Genomic DNA, 20,076 nt, shown 5'->3' on the forward strand with positions numbered 1-20,076 from the left:
TCTTCTGTTCCCGCCTAATATTGTTATAATTAGCCTTCCCCCAATTTAGCACATTCATCCTTGGACCACTCTTATCCTTGTCCACCAGTACTTTAAAACTTACTGAATTGTGGTCACTGTTACCGAAATGCTCCCCTACTGAAACATCTACCACCTGGCCGGGCTCATTCCCCAATACCAGGTCCAGTACCACCCCTTCCCTAGTTGGACTGTCTACATATTATTTTAAGAAGCCCTCCTGGATGCTCCTTACAAACTCCGCCCCGTCTCAGCCCCTGGCACTAAGTGAGTCCCAGTCAATATTGGGGAAGTTGAAGTCTCCCATCACCACAACCCTGTTGTTTTTACTCTTTTCCAAAATCTGTCTACCTATCTGCTCCTCTATCTCCCGCTGGCTGTTGGGAGGCCTGTAGTATACCCCCAACATTGTGACTGCACCCTTTTTATTCCTGATCTCTACACACATAGCCTCACTGCCCTCTGAGCTGTCCTCTCGCAGTACAGCTGTGATATTCTCCCGAACAAGTAGCGCAACTCCACCTCCCCTTTTACATCCCCCTCTATCCCGCCTGAAACATCTAAATCCTGGAACGTTTAGCTGCCAATCCTGCCCTTCCCTCAACCAGGTCTCTGTAATGGCAACAACATCATAGTTCCAAGTACTAATCCAAGCTCTAAGTTCATCTGCCTTGCCCGTAATGCTCCTTGCGTTAAAACATATGCACTTCAGGCCACCAGACCCGCCGTGTTCAGCAACTTCTCCCTGTCTGCTCTGCCTCAGAGCCACACTGTCCCTATTCCCTAGTTCTCCCTCAATGCTCTCACCTTCTGACCTATTGCTCCCGTGCCCAACCCCTGCCATACTAGTTTAAACCCTCCCGTGTGACACTAGCAAACCTCGCGGCCAGGATATTTATGCCTCTCCGGTTTAGATTCAACCCGTCCTTCTTATACAGGTCACACCTGCCCCGGAAGAGCTCCCAGTGGTCCAGATAATGGAAACCCTCCCTCCTACACCAGCTGTTTAGCCACGTGTTTAGCTGCTCTATCTTCCTATTTCTAGCCTCACTGGCACGTGGCACAGGGAGTAATCCCGAGATTACAACCCTCGAGGTCCTGTCTTTTAACTTTCTGCCTAGCTCCCTGAACTCCTGCTGCAGGACCTCATGCCCCTTCCTGCCTATGTCGTTAGTACCAATATGTACAACGACCTCTGCCTGTTTGCCCTCCCCCTTCAGGATGCCCTCTACCCGTTCGGAGACATCCTGGACCCTGGCACCAGGGAGGCAACATACCATCCTGGAGTCTCTTTCACGTCCACAGAAGCGCCTATCTGTGCCCCTGACTATAGAGTCCCCTATTACTATTACTCTTCTGCGCTTTGACCCTCCCTTCTGAACATCAGAGCCAGCCGTGGTGCCACTGCTCTGGCTGCTGCTGTATTCCCCTGATTGGCTATGGCCCCCGACAGTATCCAAAGGGGTATACCTGTTCGAGAGGGGGACAACCACAGGGGATTCCTGCACTGACTGCCTGCCCTTTCTGGTGGTCACCCATTTCTCTGCCTGCACCTTGGGTGTGACCACATTTACCATTTAAAATTCAGCAAAGATGGACCAAGGGATTCATTAAGAAGGGGACAGCAAGCTAGAGGGGAACATAAAAATTGACTTTGAAAGTTTCTAAAGAGAAAAAGAATCATAAAAACTAATGTAGATCCCTTAGGCGACATGGTAGCACAGTGGTTAGCACTGTGGCTTCACAGCGCCAGTGTCCCAGGTTCGATTCCCGGCTGGGTCACTGTCTGTGCGGAGTCTACACATTCTCCCCATGTCTGCGTGGGTTTCCTCCGGGTGCTCTGGTTCCCACCCACAAGTCCCGAAAGATGTGCTGTTCGGTGAATTTGACATTGTGAATTCTCCCTCAATGTACCCGAACAGGAGCCAGGATGTGGCAACTAGGGGCTTTTCACAGTAGCTTTATTGCAGTGCTAATGTAAGCCTACTGGTGACACTAATAAATATTATTATTACAGTCAGAAAGGGGGAAATTCATAACTGGGAACAAAGAAATGGCTGATGAACGAAATTCGGACTTTGCTTCTGTCTTCACAAAGGAAGATGTGAATAATGTACTGGAAGTTCTGAGAGACACGAGGTTTTGAGGAGCTGAAGGAAATTATTATTAGTAGAGAAATGGTTTTGGAGAAATTAATGGGATTGATGGCAGACAAATCTCCAGGGCCTGATAATCTTAGATAGATAGAACAGTACAGTACAGAACAGGCCCTTCGGTCCTCGATGTTGTGCCGAGCATTGTCCGAAACCAAGATCAAGCTATCCCACTCCCTGTCATTCCGGTGTGCTCCATGTGCCTATCCAATAACCGCTTGAAAGTGTCCGACTCCATTATCACAGCAGGCAGTCCATTCCACACCCTAACCACTCTCTGAGTAAAGAACCTACCTCGGACATCCCTCCTATATCTCCCAGCCTGAATCTTATAATTATGCCCCCTTGGAACAGCTACATCCACCCGAGGAAATAGTCTCTGAACGTCCACTCTATCTATCCCCCTCATCATCTTATAAACCTCAATTAAGTTGCCTCTCATCCTCCTCCGCTCCAAAGAGAAAAGCCCTAGCTCCCTCAACCTTTCCTCATAAGACCTATCCTGCAAACCAGGCAGCATCCCGGTAAATCTCCTTTGCACCCTTTCCAATGCTTCCACATCCTTCCTATAGTGAGGTCACCAGAACTGCACACAATACTCCAAATGTAGTCTCACCAGGGTCATGTCTCGTTGCAGCATAACCCCACGGCTTTTAGACTCAATTCCCCTGTTAATAAACGCTAACACACTATAAGCCTTCTTCATGGCTCTATCCACTTGAGTGGCAACCTTCAGAGATCTGTGGACATGAACCCCAAGATCTCTCTGTTCCTCCACATTCCTCAGAACCCTGCCGTTGACCCTGTAATCCACATTCAAATTTTTTCTATCAAAATGAATCACCTCGCACTTATCAGGGTTAAACTCCATCTGCCATGCTTTGGCCCAGCTCTGCATCCTATCAATGTCTCTTTGCAGCCTACAACAGCCCTCCACCTCATCCACTACTCCACCAATCTTGGTGTCATCAGCAAATTTACTGATCCACCCTTCAGCCCCCTCCTCCAAGTCATTGATAAAAATCACAAATCGCAGAGGACCCAATACTGATCCCTGTGGTACACCGCTGGTAACTGGTCTCCAGTCTGAACATTTTCCATCCACCACCACCCTCTGTCTTCTCTGTGATAGCCAGTTACTTGTCCAATTGGCCAAATTTCCCTCTATCCCACACCTCCTTACTTTCTTCATGAGCCGACCATGGGGAACCTTATCAAACGCCTTATATGTATACGACATCAACTGCTCTACCTTCATCTACACACTTAGCTATCTCCTCAAAGAATTAAATCAAATTCGTGAGGCAAGACCTACCCTTCACGAATCCGTGTTGACTATCCCGGATTAAGCTGCATCTTTTCAAATGGTCAAAAAACCTATCCTTCAGGACCTTTTCCATTATCTTCCCGACCACCAAAGTAAGACTAACTGGTCTAAAATTACCAGGGTCATTCCTATTCCCTTTTTTGAACAGAGGAACAACATTCACCACTCTCCAGTCCTCTGGGACTATCCCCTTGGACAGCGAGGACCCAAAGGCTCTGCAATCTCATCCCTTGCCTCCCAAAGAATCCTTGGGTATATCCCATCTGGCCCAGGGGACTTGTCGACCCTCAGGTTTTTCAAAATTGCTAATACATCCTTCCTCAGAACATCTACTTCCTTCAGCCTACCCGCCTGAATCACACTCTCACCCTCAAAAACATGGCCCCTCTCCTTTGTGAACACTGAAGAAAAGTATTAATTCAACGCCTCTCCTATTTCTTCTGACTCCATGCACAAGTTCCCACTACTGTCCTTGACCGGCCCTAACCTCACCCTGGTCATTCTTTTATTTCTCACATAAGAGTAAAAAGCCTTGGGGTTTCCTTGATCCGACCCGCCAAGGACTTCTCATGCCCCCTCCTAGCTCTCCTAAGCCCTTTTTTCAGCTCATTCCTTGCTACCTTGTAACCCTCAAGCGTACCTACTGAACCTTGTTTTCTCATCCTTACATACGCTTCCTTTTTCCTCTTGACAAGACATTCAACCTCTTTTGTGAACCATGGTACCCTCACACGGCCATTTCCTCCCTGCCTGACAGGGACATACCTATCAAGGACACGCAGTATTTGTTCCTTGAACAAGCTCCACTTTTCATTTGTGCCTTTCCCTGACAGTTTCTGTTCCCATCTTATGCTCCCTAAATCTTGCCTAATTGCATCATAATTACCCCTCCCCCAATTATAAACCTTGCCCTGCCGTATGCCCCTATCCCTCTCCATTGCAATAGTGAAAGACACCGAATTGTGGTCACTATCTCCAAAGTGCTCTCCCACAAACAAATCTAACACTTGGCCCGGTTCATTACCCAGTACCAAATCCAATGTGGCCCCCCCCCCTCTTGTCGGCCTATCCACATATTGTGTCAGGAAACCCTCCTGCACACACTGTACAAAAACATCCCCATCCGAAATGTTCAACCTATAGAGGTTCCAATCAATATTTGGAAAGTTAAAGTCACCCATGACAACTACCCTGAGACCTCCACACCTATCCATAATCTGTTTTGCAATTTCTTCCTCCACATCTCTATTACTATTTGGGGGCCTATAGAAAACTCCAAACAATGTGACCGCTCCTTTCCTATTTCTAACTTCGGCCCATATTACCTCAGTAGGCAGATCCCCTTCGAACTGCCTTTCTGCAGCTGTTAAACTATCCTTGATTAACAATGCAACTCCTCCACCTCTTTTACCACCTTCCCTACTCTTACTGAAACATCTATACCCCAGAACTTCCAACAACCATTCCTGTCCCTGTTCTAACCATGTCTCCGTAATGGCCACAACATCGTAGTCCCAAGTACCAATCCACGCTCCAAGTTCACCTACCTTATTCCGGATGCTCCTTGCATTAAAGTACTTTCTGTCTGCCGGTACACTCCTGCGACCTTGATACCCTCCTCAGTACCTCACTACTCTCGACACTGGCTTCTGGACTACAGCTCATTTCTCCAGCACCCTGACAAATTAGTTTAAACCCCCCCGAAGAGCCGTAGCAAATTTCCCTCCCAGGAAATGTCTTCATCCTAGAATACTTAAGGAAGTGGCACTAGAAATAGTAGATCCATTGATGGTCATTTTTCTAAATTCTTTGGACTCTGGAATTGCTCCTACAGACTGGAGAGTAGCGAATGTAACCTCATTATTCAAAAAGGGCGGTAGAGAGAAAACAGGGAACTATAGACCAGTGAGCCTAACGTTGGTTGTAGGGAAGTTTGGGCAGCACGGTAGCACAGTGGTTAGCACTGTGGCTTCACAGCGCCAGGGTCCCAGGTTCGTTTCCCCGCTGAGTCACTGTCTGTGTGGAGTCTGCACGTTCTCCCCGTGTCTGCGTGGGTTTCCTCCGGGTGCTCCGGTTTCCTCCCACTCGCCAAAGACGTGCAGGTTAGGTGGATTGGCCATGATAAATTGCCCTTCGTGACTAAAAAGGTTGGGAGGGGTCATTGGGTTACCTGAAAGGGTGGAGGTGAGGGCTTAAGTTGGTCGGGGCAGACTTGATGGGCTGAATGGCCTCCTTCTGCTCTGTATGTTCTATGTTCTAAGTTCTATGAAGTTCCGAGAGTCCATTATCCAGAATTTTGTAGCACAGCATTTGGAAAGCAGTAGTGTAATCAGACAACGTCAGCATGGATTTCCGAAAATCATGCTTGACAATCCCACTAGAATTCTTTGAAAATGTAACTAGTAGAGTTGACCAGGGAGAGCAAGTGGATGTGGTTTATTTAAACTTTCAGAAGGCTTTCGACAAGGTCTCACACAGCAGTTAACTGTGTAAAGTTAAAGTGCATGGGATTGTGGGTAGTGTCTTGAGATGTATAGAAAGCTGGTTAGTAGACAGGATGCAAAAAGTTGGAATAAATGGTTTTTTTTCCGATGGGCAGGCAGTGAATTGCAGGATACTGCAGGGATCTGTGCTAGGACTGACTTTTCACATTATATATCAATGATTCGGCCGAGGGAACTAAATGTATCATCTCCAAATTTGCAGATGATACAAAGTTGGGTAGGAGGGTGAGCTGTGAGGAGGATGCAGAGATGCTTCAGTGGGATTTGGACAGGCTGAGTGAGTGGGCACATGCATGGCAGGTGTAGTATAATGTGGATAAATTTGAGGTTATTCACTTTGGTAGCAAAAATAGGAGGGCAGATTATTATTTGAATGGGTGTAAATTGAGAGAGGTGGATACTCAGTGAGACCGTAGTGTCCTCGTGCATCAGTCGCTGAAAGTAAGCGTGCAGGTACAGCAGACAGTAAAGAAGGGAAATGGTATGTTGGCCTTTGTAATGACTTAGACCAGGCCTTTGAGATTGGCCAATTGGAATACGAGTTCCCTGATTAGTGGGTCAATCGGGGAACAGTAAGAAGTCTGACAACACCAGGTTAAAGTCCAACAGGTTTGTTTCAAATCACTAGCTTTCGGAGCACTGCTCCTTCCTGCTGCTGGTTTTGTTAATAAAAGGGATTCTGGTGAAGGGACTTCTGCCTCCGTGGGCTTATTACAGCCTCATGGCGAGAGGATTTGAGTACAGGAATAGAGATGTTTTACTGCAATTGTATATGGCATTAGGGAGACCACACCTGGAGTATTGTGTGCAGTTTGGTGTCCTTATCTGAAGAAGGATGTTCTTGCTGTGGAGGGAGAGCAGCGAAGGTTTACCAGGCTGATTCCTGGGATGGCGGGACTGTCATATGAGGAGAGACTAAGTGGGTTAGGATTATATTCATTGGAGTTATAGAAACTTATAAAATTCTAACAAGATTAGACAGGTGTTGTACCCTCAATAAGCTACCTTTAAGAAGCTAATAAGTACCTTTAATAAGCTAAGAACTGGTAGCCTGGTGCCGAGACCGGTGCATACTGGGTGCCGCCTGCAAAGCAGCCCCTTATATAAGACTCCCAGGTGGGCGGAGCCAGAGGCGGAGTCCCCCAGGGTTCCAAGCCCGGTCTTAAAGGGGACATCACCTTACATGATGATAAGGGTACAGCAATACAATAACCGTTCATCACAACAGGGTAGATTCGGAAAGAATGTTCCCGATGGTGAGGGAGTCCAGAACTAGGGGTCATAGTTTAAATCTTTTAGGACTGAGTTGAGGAGAAATATCTTCACCCAGAGAGTGTTGAATCTGTGGAATTCGCTACCACAGAAAGTAGTTGAGGCCAAAACTTTGTGTAATTTCTAGAAGAAATTAGATATAGCTCTTGGGGCTAAAGGGATTAAGGGATAATGGGGAAGGCGGGATCAGGGTATTGAACTTGATGATCTTCCACGGTCATGTTTTTAAAAAAAATTTAGAGTACCTAATTATTAATTTTTTTTCCAATTTAGTGCAATATAGTGTGGCCAATCCACTTAACCTTCACATTTTTGGGTTGTGGGGGTGAAACCCACATAGACACGGGGAGAATGTGCAAACTCCACACAGAGAGTGACCTGGGGCCGGGATTGAACCCGGGTCCTCAGCGCCGTGAGGCAGCAGTGCTAACCACTGCGCCACCGTGCTGCCCTTTCCATGATCATAATGAATGGTGAAGCAGGCTCGAAGGACCGAATGGCCGCCTCCGGCTCCCATTTTGTATGTTTGTTTCTACAGATGAACGGAACATTTTGGTCTCATTCTCTGCAACTTTCTCCTCTTGAGTCACCTTCTCAAAGACAGATTCAGCTCACTGAATTTTAATTGCCTCTCTGACTTTTAAATTCTTCCTCTTCCTGTTTAAACTTGAGTTTGTGATCTTGTAGATGGGCTGGAGAAAGACCCAAAGCACCAAGGTGAACCTTTTAAACAGCCGGTCTTTACACCCAGAAACCCCTATAGCTTCCTCCGCACTTTTTCTTACTCAGGCCCGATTCTTGCCCCCAGCAATGAAGACCTTTGTGGTCACTTCATCCCCAAGATGATCGGGCCAAGCTGGTAATTTTTCTGACTCCCCCTGCTCGCCTCAAGGATGACAGCTGAGGTCCATGTCTCCAATTCCCCAGCTCAGTAACCCTACCTGCTATTTTATGGCTCCATCTCTTCTATTCTGACTTTATTAAACAAACACAGATAACCTAGTGAACTGCTGTTCTGGCAATCTCTAAAACCTAGCATCGTATTTACCTCACTGCCAGAACAACAATCTTCCCAGAACTAAACATTTCCTCTAAAATCTTAACATGAACCATGAAGTAGACGTTCATCATTGAAACCAGTAAAATGTTATTTGTGCATTTCTTAAAACTCTGACATAGCTGAGTTAGGATTTAAGGCGGATCATTAAAATGCTGCTATTCTTTCCCCAGTAAGGTGGACATGCAAAATAACAGATTAAATCAATTTCATCTGTCTGCCTTCACATTGTAAATACAGAAACCCAATCAGGTGGGATTGACCGAGCGTCCCACCGTGTTTTTCGGCGACAGCAGTAGCCCGCCAGCAGGATTTTCTGGTCCTGTCGTTGTCAGGTTTCCCATTGACTGAACCCCTGGTTTCCGGGAAACCCGGCGGGACCGGAACGTCCCGCCAGCAGCTGCCAATCAGATTTGATGCCTCAGTTCGGAAATTCTGTCTTCCTTAATTTAGTGTTTTAATGCGTGAATCCTGGTTAATGAGGAGTTCATTCCCGGTTTTGTTTTTTAAATATGTGATAGGAAATAAAAATGATGCTCCAAAGTGCGAACTCCTGAAGTGTCGCGAGGAACCACCAAAACTTCTGTCTGGAAACAAATTCCATGAGCGGTATTTTGTTCTACGTGATCGGAAACTGCTCCTTTTTAAGGACAAAAAGGTAAATTGTTCGCATTATTTCTGAGATGAATGTGAGATCAGCGGTCCCGTTATTCCTGGAGCCGGCGACAGGCGCAACATCAAAATATCTTCGTCAATTGTTCCTCGGACGCAGTGAAAGGGCCAAATTTCAGCAGAAAAGAAGCTCGCAGACTGGCCAATAAAAGCTGAGCAAACCCCACCCCCTGCCCAATCCCCACTCCACTGCCCAACCCCCACGCCGCTGCCCAGTCCGCGCTCCCCATGCCCCAATCCACACCCCCATGCCCAATCCCCCGCTCCCCTGCCCATTCCCCCGCTCCCCCTGCCCAAAGACCACTCCCCTGCCAATTCCCCACTCCCCTGCCCAAACCCCACCCCCTGCCCAATCCTCACCCACCCTGCCCAATCCCCTCACCCCTGCCCAATCCCCACTCCCCTGCCCAATCCCCGCTCCCGTGCCCAATCCCCGCTCCCCTGCCCAATCCCCACTCCCCTGCCCAATCCCCACTCCCCTGCCCAATCCCCGCTCCCCTGCCCAATCCCCGCTCCCCTGCCCAATCCCCGCTCCCCTGCCCAATCCCCGCTCCCCTGCCCAATCCCCGCTCCCCTGCCCAGTCCCCGCTCCCCTGCCCAATCCCCGCTCCCCTGCCCAATCCCCGCTCCCCTGCCCAATCCCCGCTCCCCTGCCCAATCCCCGCTCCCCTGCCCAATCCCACGCTTCCCATGCCCAATCCCCCGCTCCCCACCCCCTGCCCAGTCCCCACCCCCTGCCCAGTCCCCACTCCCCTGCCCAGTCCCCGCTCCCCCTGCCCCAATCCCCACTCTCCTGCCCAGTCCTGCCACATTGCAGCAGAAAAGAAGCTCGCAGACTGGCCAATAAAAGCTGAGCAAACCCCACCCCCTGGCCAAACCCCACTCCCGATGCCCAATCCCCACTCCCCCTGCCCAATCCCCAGCTCCCCTGCCCAATCCCCAGCTCCCCTGCCCAATCCCCCGCTCCCTGCCCAATCCCCCGCTCCCCTGCCCAATCCCCACTCCCCCTGCCCAATCCCCACTCCCCTGCCCAGTCCCCGCACCCCCTGCCCCAATCCCCCGCTTCCCTGCCCAGTCCCCGCTCCCCTGCCCCAATCCTCACTCCCCTGCCCAGTCCCCGCTCCACCTGCCCCAATCCCCCGCTCCCCCTGCCCAATCCCCGCTCCCCTGCCCAGTCCATGCTCCCCTGCCCAGTCCCCGCTCCCACTGCCCCAATCCACACTCCACTGCCCAGTCACCGTTCCCTTGCCCAGTCCCCGCTCCCCCTGCCCAATCCCCGCTCCCCTGCCCAATCCCCGCTCCCCTGCCCAATCCCCGCTCCCCAGCCCAATCCCCCACTCCCCTGCCCAGTCCCCGCTCCCCCTGCCCAGTCCCCGCTTCCCCCTGCCCCAATCCCCACTCCCCTGCCCAATCCCCACGCCGCTGCCCAGTCCCCGCTCCCCCTGCCCCAATCCCAACCCCCATGACCAATCCCCCGCTCCCCTGCCCAATCCCCCGCTCCCCCTGCCCAAAGCCCGCTCCCCTGCCCAATGCCCGCTCCCCTGCCCAATCCCCACTCCCCTGCACAAACCCCAACCCTCTGCCCAAACCCCCGCTCCCCTGCCCAGTCCCCGTTCCCCATGCCCAATCCCCACTCCCCTGCCCAATCCCGCACCCCCTGCCCCAATCCCCCGCTTCCCTGCCAAGTCCCCGCTCCCCTGCCCAGTCCCCGCTCCCCTGCCCCAATCCTCACTCCCCTGTCCAGTCCCCGCTCCCCCTGCCCCAATCCCCCACTCCCCCTGCCCAGTCCCCGCTCCCCTGCACAGTCCATGCTCCCTGCCCAGTCCCCGCTCCCCCTGCCCAATTCCCGCTCCCCTGCCCAATCCCCCGCTCCCCCTGCCCAGTCCCCGCTCCCACTGCCCCAATCCCCACTCCCCTGCCCAGTCCCCGCTCCCCCTGCCCAGTCCCCGCTTCCCCCTGCCCCAATCCCCACTCCACTGCCCAATCCCCACGCCGCTGCCCAGTCCCCGCTCCCCCTGCCCCAATCCCAACCCCCATGACCAATCCCCCGCTCCCCTGCCCAATCCCCCGCTCCCCCTGCCCAAAGCCCGCTCCCCTGCCCAATGCCTGCTCCCCTGCCCAATCCCCACTCCCCTGCACAAACCCCAACCCCCTGCCCAAACCCCGCTCCCCTGCCCAGTCCCCGTTCCCCATGCCCAATCCCCACTCCCCTGCCCAATCCCCGCACCCCCTGCCCCAATCCCCACTCCCCTGCCCCAACCCCGCTCCCCTGCCCAATCCCCCTCCCCCTGTCCAATCCCCACTCCCCTGCCCAGTCCCCACTCCCCTGCCCAATCCCCCGCTCCCCTGCCCAATCCACCGCTCCCCTGCCCAATCCCCACTCCCCCTGCCCAATCCCCACTCCCCCTGCCCACTCCCCCTGCCCAATCCCCACTCCCCTGCCCAAACCCCGCTCCCCTGCTGAGTCCCCACTCCCCTGCCCAAACACCCACTCTCCTGCCCCAATGCCCCGCTCCCCCTGCCCAGTCCTCGCTCCCCTGCCCAATCCCCCGCTCCCCCTGCCCAATCCCCCGCTCCCCCTGCCCAATCCCCCGCTTCTCCTTCCCAATTCCCGGCTCCCCCTGCCCAGTCCCTGCTCCCCCTGCCCAAATCCCCACTCCCCTGCCCAATCACCCGCTCCCCTGCCCAATTCCCCTCTCCCCCTGCCCAATCCCCACACCCCTGCCCAATTCCCCGCTCCCCCTGCCCAGTCCCCGCTCCCCTGCCCAGTCCCCGCTCCCCTGCCCAGTCCCCGCTACCCTGCCCGAATCCCCACTCCCCTGCCCAGTCCCCGCTCCCCATGTCCCAATCCCCACTCCACTGCCCAATCCCCACGCCGCTGCCCAGTCCCCGCTCCCCCTGCCCCAATCCCAACCCCCATGACCAATCCCCCGCTCCCCTGCCCAATCCCCCGCTCCCCCTGCCCAAAGCCCGCTCCCCTGCCCAATGCCTGCTGCCCAGCCCAATCCCCACTCCCCTGCACAAACCCCAACCCCCTGCCCAAACCCCCGCTCCCCTGCCCAGTCCCCGTTCCCCATGCCCAATCCCCACTCCCCTGCCCAATCCCCGCACCCCCTGCCCCAATCCCCCGCTTCCCTGCCAAGTCCCCGCTCCCCTGCCCAGTCCCCACTCCCCTGCCCCAATCCTCACTCCCCTGTCCAGTCCCCGCTCCCCCTGCCCCAATCCCCCGCTCCCCCTGCCCAGTCCCCGCTCCCCTGCCCAATTCCCCGCTCCCCCTGCCCAGTCCCCGCTCCCACTGCCCCAATCCCCACTCTCCCTGCCCAGTCTCCACTCCCCCTGCCCAATCCCCGCTCCCCCTGCCCAAATCCTTCTCCCCTGCCCAATCCCCACTCCCCTGCCCAATCCCCGCTCCCGTGCCCAATCCCCGCTCCCCTGCCCAATCCCCACTCCCCTGCCCAATCCCCACTCCCCTGCCCAATCCCCGCTCCCCTGCCCAATCCCCGCTCCCCTGCCCAATCCCCGCTCCCCTGCCCAATCCCCGCTCCCCTGCCCAATCCCCGCTCCCCTGCCCAGTCCCCGCTCCCCTGCCCAATCCCCGCTCCCCTGCCCAATCCCCGCTCCCCTGCCCAATCCCCGCTCCCCTGCCCAATCCCCGCTCCCCTGCCCAATCCCACGCTTCCCATGCCCAATCCCCCGCTCCCCACCCCCTGCCCAGTCCCCACCCCCTGCCCAGTCCCCACTCCCCTGCCCAGTCCCCGCTCCCCCTGCCCCAATCCCCACTCTCCTGCCCAGTCCTGCCACATTGCAGCAGAAAAGAAGCTCGCAGACTGGCCAATAAAAGCTGAGCAAACCCCACCCCCTGGCCAAACCCCACTCCCGATGCCCAATCCCCACTCCCCCTGCCCAATCCCCAGCTCCCCTGCCCAATCCCCAGCTCCCCTGCCCAATCCCCCGCTCCCTGCCCAATCCCCCGCTCCCCTGCCCAATCCCCACTCCCCCTGCCCAATCCCCACTCCCCTGCCCAGTCCCCGCACCCCCTGCCCCAATCCCCCGCTTCCCTGCCCAGTCCCCGCTCCCCTGCCCCAATCCTCACTCCCCTGCCCAGTCCCCGCTCCACCTGCCCCAATCCCCCGCTCCCCCTGCCCAATCCCCGCTCCCCTGCCCAGTCCATGCTCCCCTGCCCAGTCCCCGCTCCCACTGCCCCAATCCACACTCCACTGCCCAGTCACCGTTCCCTTGCCCAGTCCCCGCTCCCCCTGCCCAATCCCCGCTCCCCTGCCCAATCCCCGCTCCCCTGCCCAATCCCCGCTCCCCAGCCCAATCCCCCACTCCCCTGCCCAGTCCCCGCTCCCCCTGCCCAGTCCCCGCTTCCCCCTGCCCCAATCCCCACTCCCCTGCCCAATCCCCACGCCGCTGCCCAGTCCCCGCTCCCCCTGCCCCAATCCCAACCCCCATGACCAATCCCCCGCTCCCCTGCCCAATCCCCCGCTCCCCCTGCCCAAAGCCCGCTCCCCTGCCCAATGCCCGCTCCCCTGCCCAATCCCCACTCCCCTGCACAAACCCCAACCCTCTGCCCAAACCCCCGCTCCCCTGCCCAGTCCCCGTTCCCCATGCCCAATCCCCACTCCCCTGCCCAATCCCGCACCCCCTGCCCCAATCCCCCGCTTCCCTGCCAAGTCCCCGCTCCCCTGCCCAGTCCCCGCTCCCCTGCCCCAATCCTCACTCCCCTGTCCAGTCCCCGCTCCCCCTGCCCCAATCCCCCACTCCCCCTGCCCAGTCCCCGCTCCCCTGCACAGTCCATGCTCCCTGCCCAGTCCCCGCTCCCCCTGCCCAATTCCCGCTCCCCTGCCCAATCCCCCGCTCCCCCTGCCCAGTCCCCGCTCCCACTGCCCCAATCCCCACTCCCCTGCCCAGTCCCCGCTCCCCCTGCCCAGTCCCCGCTTCCCCCTGCCCCAATCCCCACTCCACTGCCCAATCCCCACGCCGCTGCCCAGTCCCCGCTCCCCCTGCCCCAATCCCAACCCCCATGACCAATCCCCCGCTCCCCTGCCCAATCCCCCGCTCCCCCTGCCCAAAGCCCGCTCCCCTGCCCAATGCCTGCTCCCCTGCCCAATCCCCACTCCCCTGCACAAACCCCAACCCCCTGCCCAAACCCCGCTCCCCTGCCCAGTCCCCGTTCCCCATGCCCAATCCCCACTCCCCTGCCCAATCCCCGCACCCCCTGCCCCAATCCCCACTCCCCTGCCCCAACCCCGCTCCCCTGCCCAATCCCCCTCCCCCTGTCCAATCCCCACTCCCCTGCCCAGTCCCCACTCCCCTGCCCAATCCCCCGCTCCCCTGCCCAATCCACCGCTCCCCTGCCCAATCCCCACTCCCCCTGCCCAATCCCCACTCCCCCTGCCCACTCCCCCTGCCCAATCCCCACTCCCCTGCCCAAACCCCGCTCCCCTGCTGAGTCCCCACTCCCCTGCCCAAACACCCACTCTCCTGCCCCAATGCCCCGCTCCCCCTGCCCAGTCCTCGCTCCCCTGCCCAATCCCCCGCTCCCCCTGCCCAATCCCCCGCTCCCCCTGCCCAATCCCCCGCTTCTCCTTCCCAATTCCCGGCTCCCCCTGCCCAGTCCCTGCTCCCCCTGCCCAAATCCCCACTCCCCTGCCCAATCACCCGCTCCCCTGCCCAATTCCCCTCTCCCCCTGCCCAATCCCCACACCCCTGCCCAATTCCCCGCTCCCCCTGCCCAGTCCCCGCTCCCCTGCCCAGTCCCCGCTCCCCTGCCCAGTCCCCGCTACCCTGCCCGAATCCCCACTCCCCTGCCCAGTCCCCGCTCCCCATGTCCCAATCCCCACTCCACTGCCCAATCCCCACGCCGCTGCCCAGTCCCCGCTCCCCCTGCCCCAATCCCAACCCCCATGACCAATCCCCCGCTCCCCTGCCCAATCCCCCGCTCCCCCTGCCCAAAGCCCGCTCCCCTGCCCAATGCCTGCTGCCCAGCCCAATCCCCACTCCCCTGCACAAACCCCAACCCCCTGCCCAAACCCCCGCTCCCCTGCCCAGTCCCCGTTCCCCATGCCCAATCCCCACTCCCCTGCCCAATCCCCGCACCCCCTGCCCCAATCCCCCGCTTCCCTGCCAAGTCCCCGCTCCCCTGCCCAGTCCCCACTCCCCTGCCCCAATCCTCACTCCCCTGTCCAGTCCCCGCTCCCCCTGCCCCAATCCCCCGCTCCCCCTGCCCAGTCCCCGCTCCCCTGCCCAATTCCCCGCTCCCCCTGCCCAGTCCCCGCTCCCACTGCCCCAATCCCCACTCTCCCTGCCCAGTCTCCACTCCCCCTGCCCAATCCCCGCTCCCCCTGCCCAAATCCTTCTCCCCTGCCCAAATCCCTCTCCCCTGCCCAGTCCCCGCTCCCCCTGCCCCAATCCCCACTCCCCTACCCCGCTCCCCATGCCCCAATCCCCACTCCCCTGCCCAGTCCCCGCACCACCTGCCCAATCCCCCGCTCCCCTGCCGAGTCCCCGCCCCCCTGCCCAGTCCCCGCTCCCCCTGCCCCAATCCCCACCCCCATGCCCAATCCCCCGCTCCCCTGCCCATTCCCCCGCTCCCCCTGCCCAAAGACCACTCCCCTGCCCAGTCCCCGCTCCCCCTGCCCAAATCCCCACTCCCCTGCCCAATCACCCGCTCCCCTGCCCAATTCCCCTCTTCCCCCTGCCCAATCCCCACTCCCCTGCCCAATTCCCCGCTCCCCCTGCCCAGTCCCCGCTCCCCTGCCCAGTCCCCGCTCCCCTGCCCAGTCCCCGCTACCCTGCCCGAATCCCCACTCCCCTGCCCAGTCCCCGCTCCCCATGTCCCAATCCCTACTTCACTGCCCAATCCCCACGCCGCTGCCCAGTCACCGCTCCCCCTGCCCCAATCCCAACCCCCATGACCAATCCCCCGCTCCCCTGCCCAATCCCCCGCTCCCCCTGCCCAAAGCCCGCTCCCCTGCCCAATGCCTGCTCCCCTGCCCAATCCCCACTCCCCTGCACAAACCCCAACTACCTGCCCAAACCCCCGCTCCCCTGCCCAGTCCCCGTTCCCCATGCCCAATCCCCACTCCCCTGCCCAATCCCCGCACCCCCTGCCCCAATCCCCCGCTTCCCTGCCAAGTCCCCGCTCCCCTGCCCAGTCCCCGCTCCCCTGCCCCAATCCTCACTCCCCTGTCCAGTCCCCGCTCCCCCTGCCCCAATCCCCCGCTCCCCCTGCCCAGTCCCCGCTCCCCCTGCCCAGTCCCCGCTCCCCTGCCCAATTCCCGCTCCCCTGCCCAATCCCCCGCTCCCCCTGCCCAGTCCCCGCTCCCACTGCCCCAATCCCCACTCCCCTGCCCAGTCCCCGCACCCTTGCCCAGTCCCAGATCCCCCTGCCCAATCCACACTGCCCTGCCCAATCCCCGCTCCCCTGCCCAATCCCCCGCTCCCCCTGCCCAATCCCCCGCTCCCCCTTCCCAATTCCCGGCTCCCCCTGCCCAGTCCCCGCTCCCCCTGCCCCAATCCCCACTCCCCTGCCCAATCACCCGCTCCCCTGCCCAATTCCCCTCTCCCCCTGCCCAATCCCCACTCCCCTGCCCAATTCCCCGCTCCCCCTGCCCAGTCCCCGCTCCCCTGCCCAGTCCCCGCTCCCCTGCCCAGTCCCCGCTACCCTGCCCCAATCCCCACTCCCCTGCCCAGTCCCCGCTCCCCATGCCCCAATCCCCACTCCACTGCCCATTCCCCACGCCGCTGCCCAGTCCCCGCTCCCCCTGCCCCAATCCCAACCCCCATGACCAATCCCCCGCTCCCCTGCCCAATCCCCCGCTCCCCCTGCCCAAAGCCCGCTCCCCTGCCCAATGCCTGCTCCCCTGCCCAATCCCCACTCCCCTGCACAAGCCCCAACCCCCTGCCCAAACCCCCGCTCCCCTGCCCAGTCCCCGTTCCCCGTGCCCAATCCCCACTCCCCTGCCCAATCCCCGCACCCCCTGCCCCAATCCCCCGCTTCCCTGCCCAGTCCCCGCTCCCCTGCCCAGTCCCCGCTCCCCTGCCCCAATCCTCACTCCCCTGTCCAGTCCCCGCTCCCCCTGCCCCAATCCCCCGCTCCCCCTGCCCCAATCCCCCGCTCCCCCTGCCCAGTCCCCGCTCCCCTGCACAGTCCCAGATCCCCCTGCCCAATCCACGCTCCCCTGCCCAATCCCCGCTCCCCTGCCCAATCCCCGCTCCCCTGCCCAATCCCCCGCTCCCCTGCCCAGTCCCCGCTTCCCCCTGCCCCAATCCCCACTCCCCTGCCCAATCCCCACGCCGCTGCCCAGTCCACGCTCCCCCTGCCCCAATCCCCACTCCCCTGCCCAATCCCCACGCCGCTGCCCAATCCCCCGCTCCCCTGCCCAATCCCCCGCTCCCCCTGCCCAAAGCCCGCTCCCCTGCCCAACCCCCGCTCCTCTGCCCAATCCCCACTCCCCTGCCCAATCCTCACTCCCTTGCCCAATCCCCACTCCCCCTGCCCATTCTCCAACCCCTGCCCAGTCCCCGCTCCCGTGCCCAAACTCTGCTCCCCTGCCCAATCCCCACTCCTCCTGCCCAGTCCCCACTGCCGTGCCCAAACCCCACTCCCCTGCCAGTTCCCCACTCCCCTGCCCAAACCCCGCTCCCCTGCCAATTCCCCACTCCCCTGCCCCAATCCCCACTCGCCTGCCCAGTCCTGCCACATTTCAGCAGAAAAGAAGCTCGCAGACTGGCGAATAAAGGCAGAGCAAACCCCACCCCCTGCCCAATCCCCACTTCCCCTGCCCAATCCCCCACTCCCCCTGCCCCGTTCCCGCTCGCCTGCCCAATTTCCACCCCCCTGCCCAGTCCCCGCTCCCCTGCCCAGTCCCCGCTCCCCTGCCCAGTCCCCGCTCCCCTGCCCAATCCCCTGCTCCCCTGCCCAATCCCCCGCTCCCCTGCCCAATCCCCACTCCACCTGCCCAATCCCCACTCCACCTGCCCAATCCCCACTCCCCCTGCCCAATCCCACGCTTCCCATGCCCAATCCCCCGCTCCCCACCCCCTGCCCAGTCCCCACCCCCTGCCCAGTCCCCACTCCCCTGCCCAGTCCCCGCTCCCCCTGCCCCAATCCCCACTCTCCTGCCCAGTCCTGCCACATTGCAGCAGAAAAGAAGCTCGCAGACTGGCCAATAAAAGCTGAGCAAACCCCACCCCCTGGCCAAACCCCACTCCCGATGCCCAATCCCCACTCCCCCTGCCCAATCCCCAGCTCCCCTGCCCAATCCCCAGCTCCCCTGCCCAATCCCCCGCTCCCTGCCCAATCCCCCGCTCCCCTGCCCAATCCCCACTCCCCCTGCCCAATCCCCACTCACCCTGCCCAATCCCCACTCCCCTGCCCAGTCCCCGCTCCACCTGCCCCAATCCCCCGCTCCCCCTGCCCAATCCCCGCTCCCCTGCCCAGTCCATGCTCCCCTGCCCAGTCCCCGCTCCCCCTGCCCAATCCCCTCTCCCCTGCCCAATCCCCCGCTCTCCCTGCCCAGTCCCCGCTCCCACTGCCCCAATCCACACTCCACTGCCCAGTCACCGTTCCCTTGCCCAGTCCCCGCTCCCCCTGCCCAATCCCCGCTCCCCTGCCCAATCCCCGCTCCCCTGCCCAATCCCCGCTCCCCAGCCCAATCCCCCACTCCCCTGCCCAGTCCCCGCTCCCCCTGCCCAGTCCCCGCTTCCCCCTGCCCCAATCCCCACTCCCCTGCCCAATCCCCACGCCGCTGCCCAGTCCCCGCTCCCCCTGCCCCAATCCCAACCCCCATGACCAATCCCCCGCTCCCCTGCCCAATCCCCCGCTCCCCCTGCCCAAAGCCCGCTCCCCTGCCCAATCCCCACTCCCCTGCACAAACCCCAACCCTCTGCCCAAACCCCCGCTCCCCTGCCCAGTCCCCGTTCCCCATGCCCAATCCCCACTCCCCTGCCCAATCCCGCACCCCCTGCCCCAATCCCCCGCTTCCCTGCCAAGTCCCCGCTCCCCTGCCCAGTCCCCGCTCCCCTGCCCCAATCCTCACTCCCCTGTCCAGTCCCCGCTCCCCCTGCCCCAATCCCCCGCTCCCCCTGCCCAGTCCCCGCTCCCCTGCACAGTCCATGCTCCCTGCCCAGTCCCCGCTCCCCCTGCCCAATTCCCGCTCCCCTGCCCAATCCCCCGCTCCCCCTGCCCAGTCCCCGCTCCCACTGCCCCAATCCCCACTCCCCTGCCCAGTCCCCGCTCCCCCTGCCCAGTCCCCGCTTCCCCCTGCCCCAATCCCCACTCCACTGCCCAATCCCCATGCCGCTGCCCAGTCCCCGCTCCCCCTGCCCCAATCCCAACCCCCATGACCAATCCCCCGCTCCCCTGCCCAATCCCCCGCTCCCCCTGCCCAAAGCCCGCTCCCCTGCCCAATGCCTGCTCCCCTGCCCAATCCCCACTCCCCTGCACAAACCCCAACCCCCTGCCCAAACCCCGCTCCCCTGCCCAGTCCCCGTTCCCCATGCCCAATCCCCACTCCCCTGCCCAATCCCCGCACCCCCTGCCCCAATCCCCACTCCCCTGCCCCAACCCCGCTCCCCTGCCCAATCCCCCTCCCCCTGTCCAATCCCCACTCCCCTGCCCAGTCCCCACTCCCCTGCCCAATCCCCCGCTCCCCTGCCCAATCCACCGCTCCCCTGCCCAATCCCCACTCCCCCTGCCCAATCCCCACTCCCCCTGCCCACTCCCCCTGCCCAATCCCCACTCCCCTGCCCAAACCCCGCTCCCCTGCTGAGTCCCCACTCCCCTGCCCAAACACCCACTCTCCTGCCCCAATGCCCCGCTCCCCCTGCCCAGTCCTCGCTCCCCTGCCCAATCCCCCGCTCCCCCTGCCCAATCCCCCGCTCCCCCTGCCCAATCCCCCGCTTCTCCTTCCCAATTCCCGGCTCCCCCTGCCCAGTCCCCGCTCCCCCTGCCCAAATCCCCACTCCCCTGCCCAATCACCCGCTCCCCTGCCCAATTCCCCTCTCCCCCTGCCCAATCCCCACACCCCTGCCCAATTCCCCGCTCCCCCTGCCCAGTCCCCGCTC

General features: G+C 60.1%; 1 protein-coding gene across 5 annotated transcripts in view; it reads left to right on the forward strand.

Moving 5' to 3' along the window:
* arap3 (ArfGAP with RhoGAP domain, ankyrin repeat and PH domain 3) overlaps positions 1–20,076 on the forward strand; it is an 806,627-nt gene that overhangs the window by 581,351 nt on the left and 205,200 nt on the right. For all 5 annotated transcript variants that reach the window (XM_072512821.1, XM_072512820.1, XM_072512825.1 and 2 more), the window contains one exon: positions 8,853–8,989. In XM_072512821.1, the coding sequence (XP_072368922.1) occupies positions 8,853–8,989 (137 nt within the window). The remainder of the gene's footprint in view (positions 1–8,852; positions 8,990–20,076) is intronic.

The sequence above is a fragment of the Scyliorhinus torazame genome, chromosome 7 (genome assembly GCF_047496885.1).
Source record: "Scyliorhinus torazame isolate Kashiwa2021f chromosome 7, sScyTor2.1, whole genome shotgun sequence".
In the NCBI taxonomy this organism is placed as follows: Eukaryota; Metazoa; Chordata; class Chondrichthyes; order Carcharhiniformes; family Scyliorhinidae; genus Scyliorhinus; species Scyliorhinus torazame.